General features: G+C 44.5%; 1 protein-coding gene across 1 annotated transcript in view; it reads right to left on the bottom strand.

Annotated features, from left to right (window-relative positions):
- Positions 1-643: 643 nt before the first annotated feature.
- The window catches only part of SAXO1 (stabilizer of axonemal microtubules 1), a 73,603-nt gene continuing 55,342 nt past the window's right edge, over positions 644-18,904 (bottom strand). The window contains exons 3-4 of the mRNA XM_075279893.1: positions 14,506-14,708; positions 644-1,680 (exon numbers count right to left, since the gene is read on the bottom strand). Coding sequence (XP_075135994.1) covers positions 644-1,680; positions 14,506-14,708 — 1,240 coding nt within the window. The remainder of the gene's footprint in view (positions 1,681-14,505; positions 14,709-18,904) is intronic.

The following is an 18,904-nucleotide window of genomic DNA, read 5'->3' as shown; positions in this document are numbered from 1 at the left end:
ATCTGCCTCTACAATTTAATGACCCTCTTCACCTGTTAAAAGTTTAACATAAAAAATGCTGATAATCACCTCTCCTGGCTTCTCTACGGCTCTGTCTCAGGTCTCTGCTCCCACCTACCACTAGCTAGGAAGCTGCTAGATGATGTCAAGTGATGGTAGAACGTCACAGAGTGACACATATTGATAAGTTTCTTTCTTCTGTATTTATTGCTAAAATACATGGTGGTGGCCATTATTGTTCACCTAAGACAAATCGATGAATTGTTATAAACCAAATCATTTGGAATATCTCCTGTACTGGCAGTAATATAATCCTGCAAATACTTTGACATTTTGTTTTTTAATTTTTCATAAGACATTTTCATGAGGGTTTTCATCCCTTAAACTCAACAAAGAAGAGAAGATGCAGGAAAGACAGCAGTGATTTCAAGTCAGCTACAGAGTAAAAGCTATGGAAAGGAAAGGTTATTGTTAATGGTGAGAGGTGCCATTATAGGAATTACTAGCATATGGCCAAAAGAGCAACAATTTGTTTCTGTTATTTGTTAAGTATAAGAAAACCTAAAACTGGTAAATGAGCTCCAGAAAAACAAAAATGCTGGCTCATAATAACAATGCTTATTTCCACATGTCAGACCCAACATTAAGCCATAACTTCCATTTCCCTGGGTGAAATAAAACAATTTTCCGGTGGAGAAATTTCTGCAGATAGCGGGGCTCCTGCTGCGTGATTGGGATCAGATTTTTTTTCTCCCACAGACTGTAGTTTATATTGCTTGTGCCCAAGACAGTCTGTCTCCAGATAAACATACCCAGGAATATCTTTGTGAGAAGCAGGACACACTTGTACTGGCTTCAAAGTGTAGCTGGTGCTGTAAATAGTTTGAGCATCGATGGGCATCAATGGCATCAATGTTTTGGTAACTGGTTTGAAAGACACGGTGTGAGTGAGAGGGTGAGGTCTATAGTCATGTCTGGCTGTCGTCATATTTTCAAAGGAGCCTATTGGAAGGTGAAGGTTTGACTGTGGCTTTATAGGAGATAACTTCTTACACTGCCATGGTTGGAAATCTTCTCTCGTTGTAGAACGTGCTTCAAAAGCTGTAGAACATTTACAATATTGTCGGACTGGCTTAGATGAGATTTGTGGCTGCAGAACGTGTGGTTTGTAGTTGTGTTGAATAGTTGATATGATGTCCATTTTATCTGCAGGTTTCTTGTAGGTAACAGATTTCTTTTTAAGTGAGGGAAGTAGAGGCCACACTTGGTACTTGTCCTGAAATTCTGTCAGGCCACTGAACGGTATGTCTATGCTTGATAAGCAGTATTTGGGTTTTAAGGGTTTTGCCGCTTTTCCTGGTAAACCTTTATAATCTTGCTTGTTGATAGTAAGGAAATCAAATGGCTCTTTATTGGGCTTATACGTTTCCTTCTTATTTATCCTTATTCTTTCTGTCTGATACGGCACATACTCTATTCTATAATTTGTTATATAATCGAATGGCGCTAAGGATCCGGTATACAAATGTACTGGTTTACAGGACTGTGCTGGTGTAATTGGCCAAAACTGAAAATGCTCTTGAAATGTGGACTTCATGTCAAACCTTTCCTTTGGTGGATGGTAAGTATTGGCTGGTCGTATGGGCTCCCTTTTGGAGAAATTCCATATTTGGTAATCACCTGGAAGAAAATACTATTTTTAGCTAGAATTTAGATAGATTTAGCGTGTTCATTTAAATAGATATTAATGCAGATTTATTAAGACTGGCGTTTCATACACTTATGGATGTCCCTAAACACAAATAAGAATTCTGCATTGCCTCAGAGAAAACATTAGGGGAGATTTAGTGAGTAAAATGTTTCAGAATTCTAGTGCAATTTCCACCAAAAAAATTGTCTAACATGCTTTCCCTGTCGTCCCTACCAGCGGCACAATGTGGGGTATTTCGTGCCCCTGTGTGCTGGTAGGACAGGCGGAATTTTAATTAGCCATGTATTAATTTCACATGGCTTGTTCCCTTTAAGAGGGCACAGATACCTCCCCCCTGTGCGTTTTTTTCTGTCCTGTGTAAAGGATCGGACAGGTGGGGAGGACTCTGTGTCCTCCTAAAGAGAAAGAGTAAGAAGAAGTTTCAGGTACTTACCTGCTCAGACCTGTTCAGGTGTCTTCAATCATGCACTCTGCCCCTTTGGACTTCTGTCGGTCCTGCAAAGAGAATAGGTAAGATTAAAGTTACCTATTTTGCCCACCTCCCTCACGCAATCCTACCTCCTGTTCCCCGGCATCCAGTCTTGCTGGGCTTCGGGAGCCGCGCGCAGCCAGCCGGCGTGTTCGCGCGGCTCCATGAGGGGAACTTCCGGTTTCGCGGAACCTTTCCTCTGCGTAGGAGGGTTCCGGCCGGTCGTTTAGAAGTGTAACACCGGCAACTTCCGGTTTTTCGGCATTCGCCGCTCCGGGACCACGCGAACAGCAGCGTTGGACACTGGAGGTCCTCAGGAGATTGAGGTACGTGCCAATGTAGTTGGCTCAAGGGGGGAGCGTGACTTGAAGGGCTAGGAGTGTTATGAAGGGCAAAGGAACGGAGCTTTTGACTAAGGCCACGCCCCTTCCGGATATGGGGCTGTAAAAAAGGGGGCAGGTTGCATCCCTCATTGCCTGCTAGTCTAATCCCTAGCTGGTTTCTGCGCTGTGGCTTGTGGTTACCGCTTCAAACTGCATTTATTCTACTGCAAACTCTGCTGAAGGTTGGTAAGTGGTCTGCAGAAGCTGGGTGAGTCTCCTCATATGGTTCCTTGAATGTACTCCTCTGATGTTTCATATTCCATGCTTAGGTATCGCTGAAAGCTAGCTTCTTTTTGTCATGTCTTCCTCTTCTACCCCTCCCGGGGATCAAGTAAGACGGAAGAAGTCTTCTAAAAGGAGACACCTGGCTTGCATTGATTGTGACGTTCCACTACCTGATGGTAGGTGCGGTTTTTTCGTCTGCTAATTCTCCCAATGGTGGGAGTATCCTGAATGTCATTGTTTTGCCTTTAGGCTATGACTGGTCACGCTGCCAGCAATGCAGGGGACCTCTGCGGGAGGAACCCGTTACCAGTGATATGGTTGCATGGGTCAAGGAGTACATGGTGAGTACGGTTGCCGCAAAGAGGGGAAGGGTCCCCTCCGGCTTCTAAGTATCCTTGTGTTTTTTGCAGGATGATTCTTTAAAGGATATCCGTACTTCACTGGCTCAGCTCACCAAGAAGCAGCGCGTGGAAAGGCGTTCTGCTTCACTGCCCTCCCTGGAGCGCCTCCAGGTGGAGGAGGTGTCCATATCATCGGACGATCAGTCCTCCTGTACCAGCAGACCAATTTTCCATCGGGAAAAGACTAATAAACTGCTGAAGGCCATCCGGTCGTGGGACCAGGTTGGCGAGGGGGAAGCCTCTGCGTCCACCTCTGGGAAGCGGAGGGTTTTCCAAGTGGACGCCTCCATGGCCAGCCTAATGGAACAAGAATGGAAGCAGCCGGAGAAGGCTTACGTCACCACCAGAGCTTTCAAAGCAGTGTATCCGATTGATCCCTCCCAGCTGGATCGCTGGGGTCCGCCACCCAAGGTGGATTTAGCCATCTCTAAGCTTTCCCGTCGCACTGTCGTGCCCATCGATGACGGGTCAAATCTTCAGGATTTGCTCGATAGAGAGTGGATTCAACGCTCAAGAAGGCGTATTCGTCTGCTTCAGCCCAGGTGACGGTGGGCATCGCCTCAACGGAAGTAGCTGATAAGCTTCAAGCCCGGCTGGACCGCCTGGAACGGGATATCGACTCCGGGGTTAACAGGGACGACATCCTGGCATCCATGGGGGAGATCCGTCTCGCTACGGATTTCCTGAGAGAATCGGCAAGACAGCAGGTGAAGCTGGCTTCCAAGGCCATGGCCCTCAATACCGCCGCCAGGAGGCCCTTGTGGCTCAAACCTTGGCGGGCTGATGTCGCCTCCAAGTTTTCTTTGTGTTCCCTCCCCTTTCAACCTGGGAAGGTTTTCGGCCAAGGGCTGGACGATCTGATGGAGGGATTGGCTGATGGTAGAGGGAGATCACTACCACAAGCAACCAGAGGAGGAAGGCCTCCCCCTTCTAGGGGTCGAGGCTCCACGTCTCAATACAGGCCTCAACAAGGAAGCCAGAGACGCCCCAGATACCGTCCGAAAGGGGCGGGTCGCGGGATCCCCAAGGAGGACCCTAAGAAGAAGGGGTTTTGAGGGGACGCCGCTCTCTGTGACCAGCTCTCCCGTAGGAGGGCGCCTTTCGAATTTCCTTGTGGCATGGCATCTTCACATTCTGGACCCATGGGTCTTTCAAGTTGTTCAGCGAGGATACGCAATAGAGTTCTCCCATCCTCCGGTGGATCGTTTCATCACTACGCGGGTCTTACCAGCCCTACAACAAGACTGCCTGGAGGCTTCCGTCGCAGAATATCTCTTAAAGGGGGCCCTGGAAAGGGTCCCTCCTCCCGAAGTGGGTCAAGGAGTTTATTCACCCGTGTTCTTGGTTCCAAAGTCCACAGGAGGGTGGCGGATGATTATAGATCTTCGGTTCCTCAACCTCTTCATAAAGAAAAAACCTTTCAGGATGGAGTCCATAGACTCAGTAACCAGTTTCCTATTGCGCAACGAGGTCATGGTCACCCTGGACCTGAAGGATGCCTACTTACATATCCCCATCTTCCCGCCACACAGGAAATATCTACGTATAGCCGTTCTTATGGCTGGTCACAGAGAGCACCTACAGTTCACTGCTCTGCCATTCGGCATATCGTCAGCTCCGTATGTATTCACCAAGATGGTCGCACCAGTTGCCGCCGCTCTCAGACTTCAAGGCCTCTTCGTGGTTCCCTACCTCGACGACTGGCTTATAAAAGCTCAGTCTACTTCAATTCTCCATCACCACCTCCAGATAGCCATCGCCTTCCTCCAGGAGTTAGGTTGGCTGATCAATTGGGAGAAGTCAGAAATAGTGCCATCCACCCGGAAGAAATTCCTAGGGTTTGTTCTGGATTCCCAGAGCATGCAGATTTTCCTATCTCGTCCAAGGCGAGCAAAAATAGAAGCTTCGGTTCGGGGCCTCCTCAGGTCCCGATGGATCACCATTCGCACCGCCATGCGGGTCCTAGGCCTGATGTCTTCTTCAGCCAAGGCGGTCCCTTGGGCTTTATGGCACTTGCGTCCCCTTCAGATGGAAGTGTTGAGAGCCTGGAACGGATCTCCACGGGGACTGCACAGGAAGATCTGCCTTTCTCCCGGTACCCGTCTTTCCCTCAGATGGTGGAGACACCTGAAAGACGGAAGGTCCTCGGTTCAACCTCGTTGGACCCTGTTGACAACAGATGCGTCCCATTCGGGATGGGGAGCCCACCTGGACGGCAGGACTGTCCAGGGTCTGTGGAGGAATCCAGAGGTAGGAACCTCCAACCTGAAGGAGCTAAAAGCAGTGTATCTGGCGCTGAAGTACTTCGCCCCCTTTCTCGAAGGGAAGGCAGTCAAGGTCCGGTCAGACAATATGACGACGGTAATATACTTGAACAAACAGGGCGGCACCAGGGTTCCAGCCCTACTGAGAGAGGCGAACTTGAGCTTCACGTGGGCAGAGAAGAATCTGACCCACCTATCCGCTGTTCACATCAAGGGCTCCCTGAACATAGTAGCGGATCAGTTGAGTCGGGGTATCCCTGTATCAGGAGAATGGTCTCTCAATCAAGACATATTCCATCAGATTGTCCAAATATGGGGCCTTCCGGATGTCGACCTCATGGCAACCCGACTCAACGCCAAGGTGGAAACCTTCTGCTCTCTGTACCAGGAGGACAATGCCTTGGCAGTGGATGCCCTGTCCATCCCATGGAGGTTCAGGCTGATATACATTTTCCCTCCAGTTTCCATCATACCCAAGGTATTGATGAAAATCAGACAGGACCAAGTCTCGGGAATTGCTATAATCCCGTTCTGGCCGAAAAGGACTTGGTTTGCCCAGCTCATGTGGATGAGTCAAGGCAGGTATTGGAGGCTTCCCCCCCTCCCAGATCTGGTGACACAAGGAGAGCTGAGACACCACGATCTGAGGAGATTCAATCTGACAGCCTGGAGGTTGACCAGTCCCTATTAAGGAATAGAGGACTGTCTCAAGGCGTCCTAAGGACTTTAGCCAGCGCCAGAGCCACCTCGACCAATAAGAATTACCGTAGGATCGGTAATATTTTCCAGGCCTGGTGCACGGAACACGAAGTGGACTCCTCCGATCCCCCTGTGAGGGCGATCCTGGATTTCCTTCAGGACGGCCTAGACAGAGGGCTTGCAGCTTCTACCCTGAAGGTACATGTAGCCGCTTTGTCCGCCTATCTGGGGAGGCGGTTGTCTCAGGATCCTTTAGTGAGCACCTTTATCAAAGGGGCAACTAGGCTGAGACCAGCAGTTTCTGCTCCTGTCCACCAATGGGACCTCAGCAAGGTCCTAACGGCACTTTGTGTTGCTCCATTTGAACCTCTGGAGGAGGTGGATCTAAAGTGGCTGACCTATAAGGTATCTTTTCTCCTCGCTATCACCTCGGCAAAAAGAGTAGGGGAGCTTCAAGCACTCTCATCGGAAGCTCCTTACATTGCCTTCTTTGAAGACCGTGTTCAGTTGAGATTTCTGCCAGGATTCAGGCCGAAAGCTTCTTCTAGGGCGAATATGAGTCAGCTCATTTGCTTGCCAACCTTTTTTCCCGTGCCCACTTCCCCTGAGGAGGAGAAGTGGCATACCCTAGATTTAGTCCGGAACCTGCAGATTTACCTTCAGCGCACACGCGCTTTCAGGAGATCTGAGAACTTGTTAATAAATTATGTAGGGGGCCATAAAGGCCGCAAGGCTTCTAAGGCCACCATCTCTCGCTGGGTGAAGGAAGCAATCAAGTTGGCGTTTGTGAGTCAGAACTTACCTCCGCCGACCGTCCTAAGGGCCCATTCGACGCGGGCAGTATCGACCTCTTGGGCAGAGGTCAAGGCTCTCACCTTGGACCAGATTTGTGCAGCAGCATCCTGGTCTTCAGAATTAACCTTTGTGAAGCACTACCGACTTGATCGGTATGGCTCAGAAGCTACTGCCTTCGGGCGTACTGTATTACATTCTGCTTGTGTTTAATCTCCCACCCTTATGGGGATTACTTGCTATTTCCCCACATTGTGCCGCTGGTAGGGACGACAGGGAACAAAGGATTATGTAGATAATCTTGTTTCCCTTAGTCCTAACAGCGGCACAAGGATTCCCCCCCTATTGTTGTTTATTTTGGAATGTATGTATTATTACTTGTTATTTACGCACAGGGGGGAGGTATCTGTGCCCTCTTAAAGGGAACAAGCCATGTGAAATTAATACATGGCTAATTAAAATTCCGCCTGTCCTACCAGCACACAGGGGCACGAAATACCCCACATTGTGCCGCTGTTAGGACTAAGGGAAACAAGATTATCTACATAATCCTTTGTTACTCCACATTTATGAAGTATTTTAAACATTTTCCAACTTGTGTGAAAGGCGACGTGGTCTTGTGTGAAATTGGTGTGGTCTAAGTTGACTCCATGCACCAAAATTTCACCAAGAATTTTTAATTCCAAATAATAAGTGGTGTAATGGTAGACTAGAAATTCTAACAATACACCAGATTTATCGAACATCAACAGCCACTCTCATAAACTGACACAGTTTGAGGCTGTTTAGTCTAAAGTTGCACTGTCTAAAACTTATAGACTATTAGCAAACCTTCCCCACTATTTTAAAAACAGGCAAATGCAGGGAGAAGTGTCGTCTGGGTGCCGTTAGTTTCGGCATAGATCTCTGCGCATCAGAAGGGCATTCCTGACAGTCTAGCTGAGCTGTGTGGAACCCTCTCCTCCTCTGAGAGTACTCGGCCATAGCTCTGTACTGTCAAAGGGAGCGTTCCTTACCTCCCAGTGATGACACTGAGCTATGAAGAACCCCCCCAGTACAAGTCTATGGACAGTACTGTCTGGGGGCATTCCCCACAGCTCAGCTAGACTGTCAGGAACGCCCTTCTAACAGTGGGCAGAGATTGGTGCCAAAATTAACGGTACCCTTATCTCCAGCCCCAGAGCACAAAATGGGAAAGCTGACAGTGCCCTGAATGTAGCGCACTCTCGGCTTCCTAGCAGTATATAAAACCGCACATGAAGGGTCCTCTTTAAATCTGTCTGTGTAGAGCTTTATTAAGTAAAAATGTCCCAAATCTAAGGAAGCTGATAGAAATCTTACTTTGTAAAGATCTTAGCTTTTTTTTTTACTACATAATAGTAATGAGTATGAATTGGAAATGAATATACACGTGTTAGTTAGAAAGCTGGCAAAGCATAAAGGTTCACTTTATTCATGTTTTTCACATCGAAAACTTTGCTTTATTGTGGTTACATGTAAATTCCAGTTTCTTTGTTTGGGGTATAACACTTTTCCAGCAATATTTATTCTTGAAAGCAGTTGAAACAGATGCTGCAGATGTGGGACCCTGACCTGTAAGATTTTACAATTAAAATATGTTATTTTCTTAATGCATTCTAGTTCCAGGTAACCGTTATGGAGAGAATTGTTATTTCAGGAGAATATAATAGCAGGATTACAATATCAGACTTATGCTCATCATATCCTTTTGGTATCATAGCCTCTATTGGTGAAAAGGCTAACAAGCATCCCAGTATCTGCCTGGCTTATAAATAGAAAGAAATGTAGTTATAGGGCAGTGGTCAGCAAGACTGGCACGTGAGACATACAGTACAATGTCTTGCAAAAGTATTCATCGCCCTTGAACGTTTTAACATTTTGTCACCTTACAACCAAACATTTAAATGTATTTTATTGACATTTTAAGTGATAGACCAACACAAAGTAGCAGATAACTGTGAAGTGCAATGACAATGATACATGGTTTCAAAATTTTAATCAAATAAAAATCTGAAAAATGTGACGTGCAAAAGTTTTCAGCCCCCTGTACTCTGATACCCCTAAATAAAATCCAGCGCACACACTTGCCTTCAGAAGTCACTTAATTAGTTAATAGAGTCCAGCTGTGTGAAATTTAGTCTCAGTATAAATAAACCTGTTCTGTGAAGGGCTCAGTGGTTTGTTAGAGAACACTAGTGAACAAACAGCATCATGAAGGCCAAGGAACTCACCAGACAGGTTAGAGATAAAGCTGTGGAGATGTTTAAAGCAGGGTTAGGTTATAAAAACATATCCCAAGCTGTAAACATCCCAAGGAGCACTGCTCAGTCCATCATCCAAAAAAGAAAGCCACTGTAAATTAGATGTTTCTGAAGATTTTAGACCAGGTGTCAGCCCTCTTGGACCTACCATTCTAACAACACTGTATACTCCTGGCAGGGCCACCCAACCGTTTCATTTGGATGAAATGAACCTGCTATTATTATACTCTGAGGTCTCTTCAGAACCCAAAGCATAATATGTAGAGGCCCAGGAGAGGTGATCAAACAGAAAAAACTATTTTACTCATCTTCTCTGGACTCCAATGTGCTCCATGTCCTCTTCAGCACTTCTGCCTTATGTCAGAGACCACTGATAGGACAGCAGGGGTTACATCAGAGTCATGACTCCCTGAGACCCAGTTGTTGAAGTACCAAAAACAGGGAACTACGCCTGAGTCCAGGGAAGGTGAGTAACATTATTTATAATGTTTTATTGCCTCTCCTGGGCCTCCACTTATTATATTCAGGGGTCTGAAGAGACCCCAGAGTATAATAATAACTCATGAGTGGTGAACCTGAAAATTTTGGGTTCTGTTAAACCTAAAATTTTTGGAATATATGTTTGGGCCACTATCAGATACTATACCGTGTGAAGGGGCCAGTATTGGATATTATACTGTATTGAGGAGCCACTATGGGTCATTGAACAATATGGAGGGGCCACTATGGGATATTGAACTGTGCGTAGGGGCTGCTATGAGACATTATACTGTGTGGGGGGGCTGCTATGAGACAATATTCTGCATCACAATGTGCTTTTGCACAAAAAAAACGCAGTCAGTGTTCCAATGAAAATACATGCATTTTTGTGCAAAAACAGACCATGTGAACCCAGCTTTACATTAAGGTTCAAGTACCAGTGGCCTAGGCAGGGCTATAGCTGCAGCAAGATACATAGTGTGTCACCTCTGCCTAAGGGTTCTGCCATGCGGTGTTCCCTGCACATGTACTTTCATTCTAATGGGAAAATACTGGTACATCCTAGAAAATAGTATTAAACGCATGTATACTGAAGCATCTTTTGGCATCACTTCTGTGTTATGGTTTGTGGTATATGACTTTAGTATAGGGGTCGTCAGCCTTACAATTATTGCACGGCACTTTCAAATATCTCGATTTTTTATTTAAATTGGCACACACAAAACTGTTGCCTACCCCCACTACAGGAAGTGCAGCAGTAGCAGTCACTACCAGGCCCTGACTTCTGAAGTAGCCCCAAAGGTTCCCCTGCCACATAAAATATACCACTATTCTGAATAGCTTGTCATCACATGATATGGCATTCCTTTCAGCTAGGAGTACCCACTATTGTAATCTCCCTTGGTAGATGGTATTGCAATATGCTCACTGTTTCAGCCAGGGGGCACTCCGCATACTCCAATTATGCTTTACTCTACCGTTTTGACAAGTTATTTCCAAAGGTTCTGTTTTAAGTAGTGCTGTATAATATCAAGTTCAGTAATAAATGACATTTAATGATTTACAGCTCCCGGGAGAACACATGAAGGCATTTTCCTTTGTTTCTTCCAAGATTTACTGAATTCCCCCAAACCTTTATTTAGCAGCATGCTTATATTTTCCAGCATATCACATCTTGAATGTATTACTATGTTAAAATGAGATAATATAAACATTTTATATTGCTTCAGGCAAACAAGCTGCCACTAGCGCTCTTATATATTTCCCCTCCTACAGATAGAAGAGCCTCATTTCCATTAGCCTTTCTTATTCTATATTAGAAGTCATACTGTCATCATTAAGAAGTAGTCTGCCCTGTGAATGTGCTGTCAATCTGCAGCATTCACAAAAGAAGTTTCATTTAGGCCAAGGCCCCACGGGATGTCCCGCAGCCAAAAAGCGCTGCTGGTAAAACTGCAGCAGCAACGCATCGCGGTTCTTCCCGCAGCGCTTTAAACAGAAATTTTGCAGGTTTTTCCTCCGCGGACATTCTGTTTCAATTATATCTATGGGGTAACCAATGGCAGTTCCGTAGATATAATTGACATGCTGCGATTTCCAAAACCACATCGTGTTTTGAAATTGCGGCGTGTCCGCACTGCGGTTTTTACCACAAAGTGGGCATGGGATTCTCTAGTTTGCACTTACTGTAAAACACCACAATTTTTCCCAGGGCGTTTCTGCCATGGGAAAATCACGGCGTTTCCATTCTGTGGGGCCCCGGCATTAGGTAGTTTTTCTATCCAACACTTTATTAGTTTATTGGATCATTATATGACAACTCTCTTCTGTTAGTATATCCCATTCTTTACTGTATGTTTCCCTGCCACATGATAATACTGTCAGAACATACTGTCATCCCATCACTATCATAATGGAGGACAGGTCACTGCCCCCTCATATTTAAAGGGATCCTAAGAATATGTACAGCATTTACAGTAGGCAACTGCCTGGAGTACATTGATAAACCTACCTCATACACCTCAAAATATCCTGGATTATATAAAAAAAATCTGTCTTCCTTACAATGTCTTACCAACAGTATGGTCCTCATAGCAGTGACAGGGTCTGCACACTAATGCCATTCTGTTTTGCTCTGACTGAAGCATTCTATTTCTGCCCACTTCAATAACCAGTTACACCTCATTTGGAGAAACATGTCAAATGAGATGTGTAGAACAGGAACTCCCAATGTATACATCATATGGAAAACTGCAATGTATCTGAATGCCTATTGAAGCTTTTAGTGAGCCATACAATCCTTTGCTATATTGCAGGAGCCAGTGAAACCCACTTTAAGGCCTAATTCTGCCTTATTCTGAACGTAAAACACGTTCAGAATCAGCGGCATATAAAGCAGTTCCATTCATTTCTATGGTAGCCGGTATACGAGCGCTCCCCATAGAAATGAATGGGCTGCTTTTTTCACTCCGAGCAGTCCCATTGAAGTGAATGGAAAGTGCCCGCGTGTACAGCTCGGCATGAGCAGAGCTATCCGTATACGCCAGCACATCCCATTCACTTCAATGGGACTGCTCATAGTGAAAGAAGCAGCCCATTCATTTCTATGGGGCGCGCTCGTATACCGGCTATCATAGAAATGAATGGAACTGCTTTATACGCCGCTGATTCTGAACGTGTTTTACGCTCAGAATAAGCTGGCGTTTACTCCGTGTGAATTAGGCCTAACAAAGGCTTTTGACTGATGCATACAGTAACGCTAGGTTTACACCTGTGCTCAGGTTTCCGTTCTTCAGGTCTGCTTGGGGACCTGAAAAATGGAAACTCAATCCATTTAAAAAGCGGTTACCCATGGAAACTTGCAGACCCCATAGGCTATAATTGGGTCTGTTGGGTTTCTGCATTTTTCAAGTGAAATGGATGATGGAATCCGCAAACGGTCACATAGCACAAGTGGGAACCCATCCTCACTCAGTTTTTTGTCTTGGCTTTCTTTTTGATCTTCCTTCTGAATATGCCTGATCTATGTTTTGGATTCTAGACTGTCTAGTAATTTGTTTATCTGCTATTGTGAGAAATTCTTAGTTCTAGCTTTTGACTTTGCTATGAACCTAAGATTGACTACTGTATTGATTAAAATAAGAGAGGAAAATATTTCCAGCTCATCCTTTGATATCTATATATTGACGCCTAAAGCACACAAAACAGCGTTTTAGTGGTAGAATCCCTTTAAGTTCACAAACAAAGATAGGGTAAAATCCAGCATCAAAAAGACAAAAAATGGATTGTATCTAAAAATAACTTTTAATGCATTATTGACAGGAGTGAAAGGGGTTCGCAGTTAGTATTCATGCGTTTCGAGACAGAGTGTCTCTTATACTACCCGTGTTTCCCCGAAAATAAGACAGTGTCTTATATTACATTTTGGTCCTAAAGATATGCTATGTTTTATTTTCAAGGGCTGTCTTATTTTATTTTTTGTGTGCTGCTGCTACCACTGAGGTACACTGAGATGTGCTTGCTGTGCAAAGACTGTATGAAGAAAAACATTGCAGCCGGCTGAACACTGTGTGCGGTGCTCTGTGTTCACAGGAAAGTCGGCTGCTGCTATGGTACTGTACGTTGCATCCACTGTTCCTGCTGCTGTGGGATGAGCTGGGAGAGTGAACCCCCCGCCGCATACGATGCTTAGTGTATGCACAGCAGGCATCTCCCAGCTCATCCTACAGTAGCAGGAATAGTGGATACAACGTATCGCAGCGGCGTCATCAGCCATGATACCTGTGCACACGGAACATCGCGCACAGTGTTCAACCAGCTGCAATGGTTTTTTTTTCATACAATCTTTGCGTAAAAAGATTATTATTTTTGGGGGATGTCTTACTTTTGGGAGGTGCCTTATATTAGGCAATTCAACAAAACTTCTGCTATGTCTTACTTTCGGGTATGACTTATTTTCGGGGAAACAGGGTATGTACCTATCATGCAGAGAGAAAAGTACTTCAAGCAGCACTTTTCTCTCCACATGTTTCATGTAGACGCCGTGCGGAAAACAAACAGAGCCCATTATAGTCTATGACGTCCATGTGGTTTCATTTCTCACCATTTTTTAATGTGTTCAGTATTCTATTCAGGGGTGTCCACGTGGACTCGCCAAATGGAATACTGAATTCAGATGTGAACTGGGTCTAAGGCTCTTGCTTTCTTGATGAGCAATTTTTATGTTTGTTTGTTTTTTTAACTGGAAACCAGAAGCTGTGTTGTATACATGTCTTATGGTCACTGGTATTGGAATGTAACCTTACACCTTCAGACTGTACCAAAGACCTTTTACAAAGCAAAAAATAAATTAAAATTAACGAGAAATAATCAACAAGAGGCAATATTAAGCTTTCCCAATGCAGTACCCCTATGGAACTTTCCCAGGATACAAACTGAATGTTATCAAAAAGTAACAGCTCCTACAGTGATTGAAAGTTAGTCCTCAATATGTACTGTTTTCACTGGCTATGGTGAGTCACTGTTGTGACCAGTGACTGTGTCGAGATGTCATCACTGGAGCAGGAAATCCAGAAATATCTTACCATTAATTCAGTTCATAACAATAATAATAATAATAATAACTTTATTTATATAGCGCCAACATATTTTGCAACACTTTAAAACTCAAAATCATTTTACAAAAAATGTTTCTATATAAGCTGCTAATTTTCAAGGAGTAAAATACTCGAAATGTTCGACATTAGTTAAATAGCCAGATTTTCACATATTAGCAAATTGTAAATCGCATGTTAAATTACCTTGATATGACGACACTATGTCCATCTTGTCTTTGCATGCTTGTCTGTTTTGGAGAGGTCTGTGTACAACTGATGGTCTTACCGAATGTAGACAATAGTCTTGCTTGTAAATAGTGTCCATGTCATTTAACTTTTTAGTCTGTTCATCCTTGCTCCAAACTCGAGGTTTTCGAGGAAATACCACATGAGGAACATAATCAGCCCTATAATAGATACCAGAAATTCATTATTAGAAAACAAAACATAAAGTCTGCCGTCTGCCATTATATACTTTCAGAGACCATTCAGACCAGTGTATACCTTGCACAAAGCTAACAGGTTCTAGTTCTGTCTGGCTAGCTGGTATGAAAAACTGACTGCCAGGTCAATATTATCTAAAGCCAGGATTAGTCAATTCAGTTATTACTTACCTATGCTATATTTGCATAACATAAATCTCTGGATGCTATAGTGGTCTATAGATATTGATAATGATCTATTGATATACATAATCATTATGTGCTATATCCATTTTTGATATAAGAATTTATTGCATGTGTTGGGTAATTCCTAGTGTTGCCCAGGTGATTCATGTAACTATCAACACCTACATGTTGCCTTTTTTTTTTGCCTCTGCCACCATATTTAGTCACGTGCACCAGGACATACAAGTACGTACACATAGGATTTAATAAATACCGATGCCAAGCTGTTGTATAGACTCAATAATCTATGCTGATAAAATGGAAAATCGAAAAGGATGTGCATTAGAAGAGTTAGGAGTAATATTCAGATTCAGACTTTGGTGGGTTCACTTGCTCCATCTTGTTGAAAGATGCAATAAAGGTGTTTGACAATTTAGAGTGAAATTACCTCTAGACAGTGTGGTGGAAATTAGCTCAAAGCAACCTCATTACCACACCTACATTAATAAACAGAAAATCGATATGTAGCCTAGTGATAAGCTATCAATATAGATGCATAACATGGACGTGGTATTTCCTATCTATCCATATATATACAGGTCTATCTAAGCAATCTCTCAGGGTTCACTAGATCAGGTCAATCCCTCTGTGTGATTGCATATACGGTACTGAGAGACCAGTATTGGTAGATGGCCTCACTCCATACAAGTGTGTCCCATGTGTGTTTTCTATATTAGACCCCAATAGAGTCAAGGAGGTTGTTTAAAATACTTTTGTAAGTAAATATATCCCAAGAAGTAAGAGAATTCTCTAAATTAATTTAGAGAGCATTTTTGGAATTTTCTGAGAAATTGAAAAAAAGTTAAAACATGGAGGACATACATTTAAGGGCTCGTTCACATCTGCGGCCCGGTCTCCGTACTTAGGTTTCCGTTTCCTGCCTAAAACAGAGGCAGGAGACGGAAACCTGCAGGAGACTTTCTCACCCATTCATTTGGGTGATAAATAGGGTTTTTATGTTGTTTTTACTTTATTTTAATATCCAAGAAAATGGAAACATAAAAAGTAGGGTAAATGAGCCTTTTTTCACATTTCACAAAATGCTGCAAAAAAAAAAAAAAAAAAAAAAAAGTTAAATAGTTTTCCCTCTCTGTTACTGGTAATTGTTATGTAGGTGACGCCAGTGGGACCTGTGATATCAGTATATTGTTTTACCTTAAAATGGTTCTACAACTGTAACACTTAAGCTGGGTTCACACCGTTATCCATTACTTATTTTTCGGTCACAGTTTGGTAAAATAAACTCTATAACGCCGGGTTCACACTGGGTTTTTAGGACCAGATTTTGACATAGAGGCCGCCTCAGAATCCAGTCCATAAAATGTTTAACCGTGACTGGATGTCGGTGCAGTGTATACAGTGCACCGGCATCCAGTCGTAGCATTCCGCTCCGGATTAGGCCCAAATGAATAGGACTAGTTGGGAGAGAGGTGAATAGGCCTAGTTGGGAACAAACCACTCACAGAAAAAAGAACCCATTAAATTCAATGGTAGGCGTTTTTTTGAGCCAGATTTTGACATGGATTCCATGAACAACATGAATTATGGCCACAGAGAGTGGCGCCCCATCAAAATTCAAGCTTCTTTTTGGGATCATCCCTGGATTACCACAACCCGCGCCTCTAGGACGGAATCTAGACCACCGTTGTTGCTGGCGTCTAGGCCAGATGTTGACTCTCGACCCCTAGGTGGGGGAGGTCTCCTTCCTTTGGAGGCTTGCAGCAGGGATTTCCCTTTGCCCTCAGCTAGACCTTCCTTGAGGTCATCCAGCCCTCAGCCGAATACCTTCCCAGGCTCAAAGGGAATGGAGCAGAGTGCAAATTTTGAGACGAGATCAGCTCTCCAGGGTTTTAGCCATAGAGGCCTCATGGTAGCCGTAGACATTGCCATGGATTGGAGGCAAGCTTTAGCTGTTGTCTGGAAAACTCCGAGATGTAGTCCACTGCTCTGTGGAGGTTACCCATGGAAGCTAACATGTCATCACGAGGTACTCCCGAGTCGATGTCCCATTCCAGTTGAGAAAGACAGGTCCATAGATAATCAGACACAGCAGTTGAGGCTATGGCCACTGAGGCCTGAGCTGAACTGGCGGAATACACCTTCTTTAGGTTGGAGTCCGCTTTGCGATCCAGTAGGTCCTGAAGATTCGAGCCATCTTCTAAGGGGACTACAGTCTGACATGACAGTTTAGCCACCACGAGGTCCATCTTTGGGGGAGGCCCCCACTTGTCCCATTGTGATGGGTCCATGGGGAACAGGGACCTGAAGACTCTCGTAGAGGAATTGTCCATTCTCAGGTTGTTTCTATTGCTGATACATGATGCTGGCCAGAGATGCGTCCGCATGGAAGGTAATGTGCCCCCCAGAGGTGGACATGGAGGCTTCCCCATCAACATCCTGGTCAACTGTAGACCAGATGGACTTCAGCAGCCTCATAGTCTGGTCATAATAGAAGATAGGTCTGCTGGAATAAATAGATTCATTATCAGACGTTTCTGAGTCATCGCCCACCTGGAGCCTCTCCATAGAGGGGAGCGACAGGGAAAGCCTTTCAGGGCATGGCTTCTTTGAGAGCTGACACACGGAAGTACAGATGTCTACGAGAAGTGAGGAGACACCTTCACTTTTATTCTGGATCTGTACTCACTAGACCACCTCCTTGTAGAGGGTCTATAATCTGCACCAGCAAGATGCTTCTGCTCATGATGCTCCTACAGGAGCAGAGGTAGCAGGTACTCAAGGCGGGTAGCCACCACTAGGAGGCCAGTAGCCGAGTCAGGCCGATGCTGCAGATGGCTGCCCAAGAAGGCAACAGTGAGATGAGCCAGGTAGTCAAGCCGACACAGTAGGTGTTAGTAGGCAAGTGGCAGGCAGCCCACAGGCAGATGCCGCAGATGGCAGCAGGCAGATCTAATCCTCGGGTATAGTACAACAGTATTGAACTGTAGACCCGGTGCACTCAACATAAAAGTCTGTTTCCTTACAGACTGAAACACAAAAAGACTCCTTTTTTTTTTTTTTAACCGCTTCCCAACATCCGCCGTAATAGTACGGCGCTGCCGGGAAGGACTTCCCGCAAACCGCTGTACTAGTACGGCGGCTGCATGGTGCGCACAAAGAACCTGTGTGCGCACCATGCCCTGCGGGTGTCAGCCGTAATACACGGCTGACTTTGCCCTGTAATACCCGCGGTTGGAACCGGGTCCGATCGCGGGTGTTAACCCCTGAGATGCTGGCGGTCAAACATGATCGGCCCCCCACGCCGGTTTCGGGGGGTGCCTGTGTTGGTAGTGGGCAGCCCGGGGTCTGATCAGTGACCCCGGGTCTGCCCCATGCCGTCCCCTGCACTTACCTGGCTGATCCTGCCAGGAATGGAAGCTGTCATCCTGTGCGTCTACACAGGATGACAGCTTCCTGTGGTCTGCAATAAACGTGTAACACGTGTATTGCAGATACATATAGTGAAGCAGTGATCAGCAGATCACTGCTTCAATCCCCCATGGGGACAGAAAAAAAAAGTAAAAATAAAAAATATTAAATAAGTTTAAAATAAATTAGAAATAAATAAAGCCCCAAAAATCCCTTTACCCCCATATAAAATGTTTTACTATGTAAAATAAAGAAAAATAGAAAAAACATTACATATTTGGTATCACCGCATCCGTAATAACCTGAACAATAAAATTAAAACATTATTTAACCTGAACGGCGAACGTCATAAAAAAAACGTAGAAAACCGCACAAAAAATGATTATTCACCACCTTTCCCTTACAAAATGTTCAATAAAAAGTAATCAAATGGTCAGATGAAAACCAAAATGGTACCAATAAAAAGAAGAGGTCATCCTGCACAAATAGCAACGCATTAAAAAATCATATAAATGAGGTATCGCCGTAACCGTATTGACCCGTAGAATAAAGGTAACATGATACTT

Source organism: Leptodactylus fuscus, chromosome 1 (genome assembly GCF_031893055.1).
Source record: "Leptodactylus fuscus isolate aLepFus1 chromosome 1, aLepFus1.hap2, whole genome shotgun sequence".
Classification (NCBI taxonomy): domain Eukaryota; kingdom Metazoa; phylum Chordata; class Amphibia; order Anura; family Leptodactylidae; genus Leptodactylus; species Leptodactylus fuscus.
Note: the sequence above shows the minus strand (reverse complement) of the source record. Positions and strands in the feature narration are given on the sequence as shown.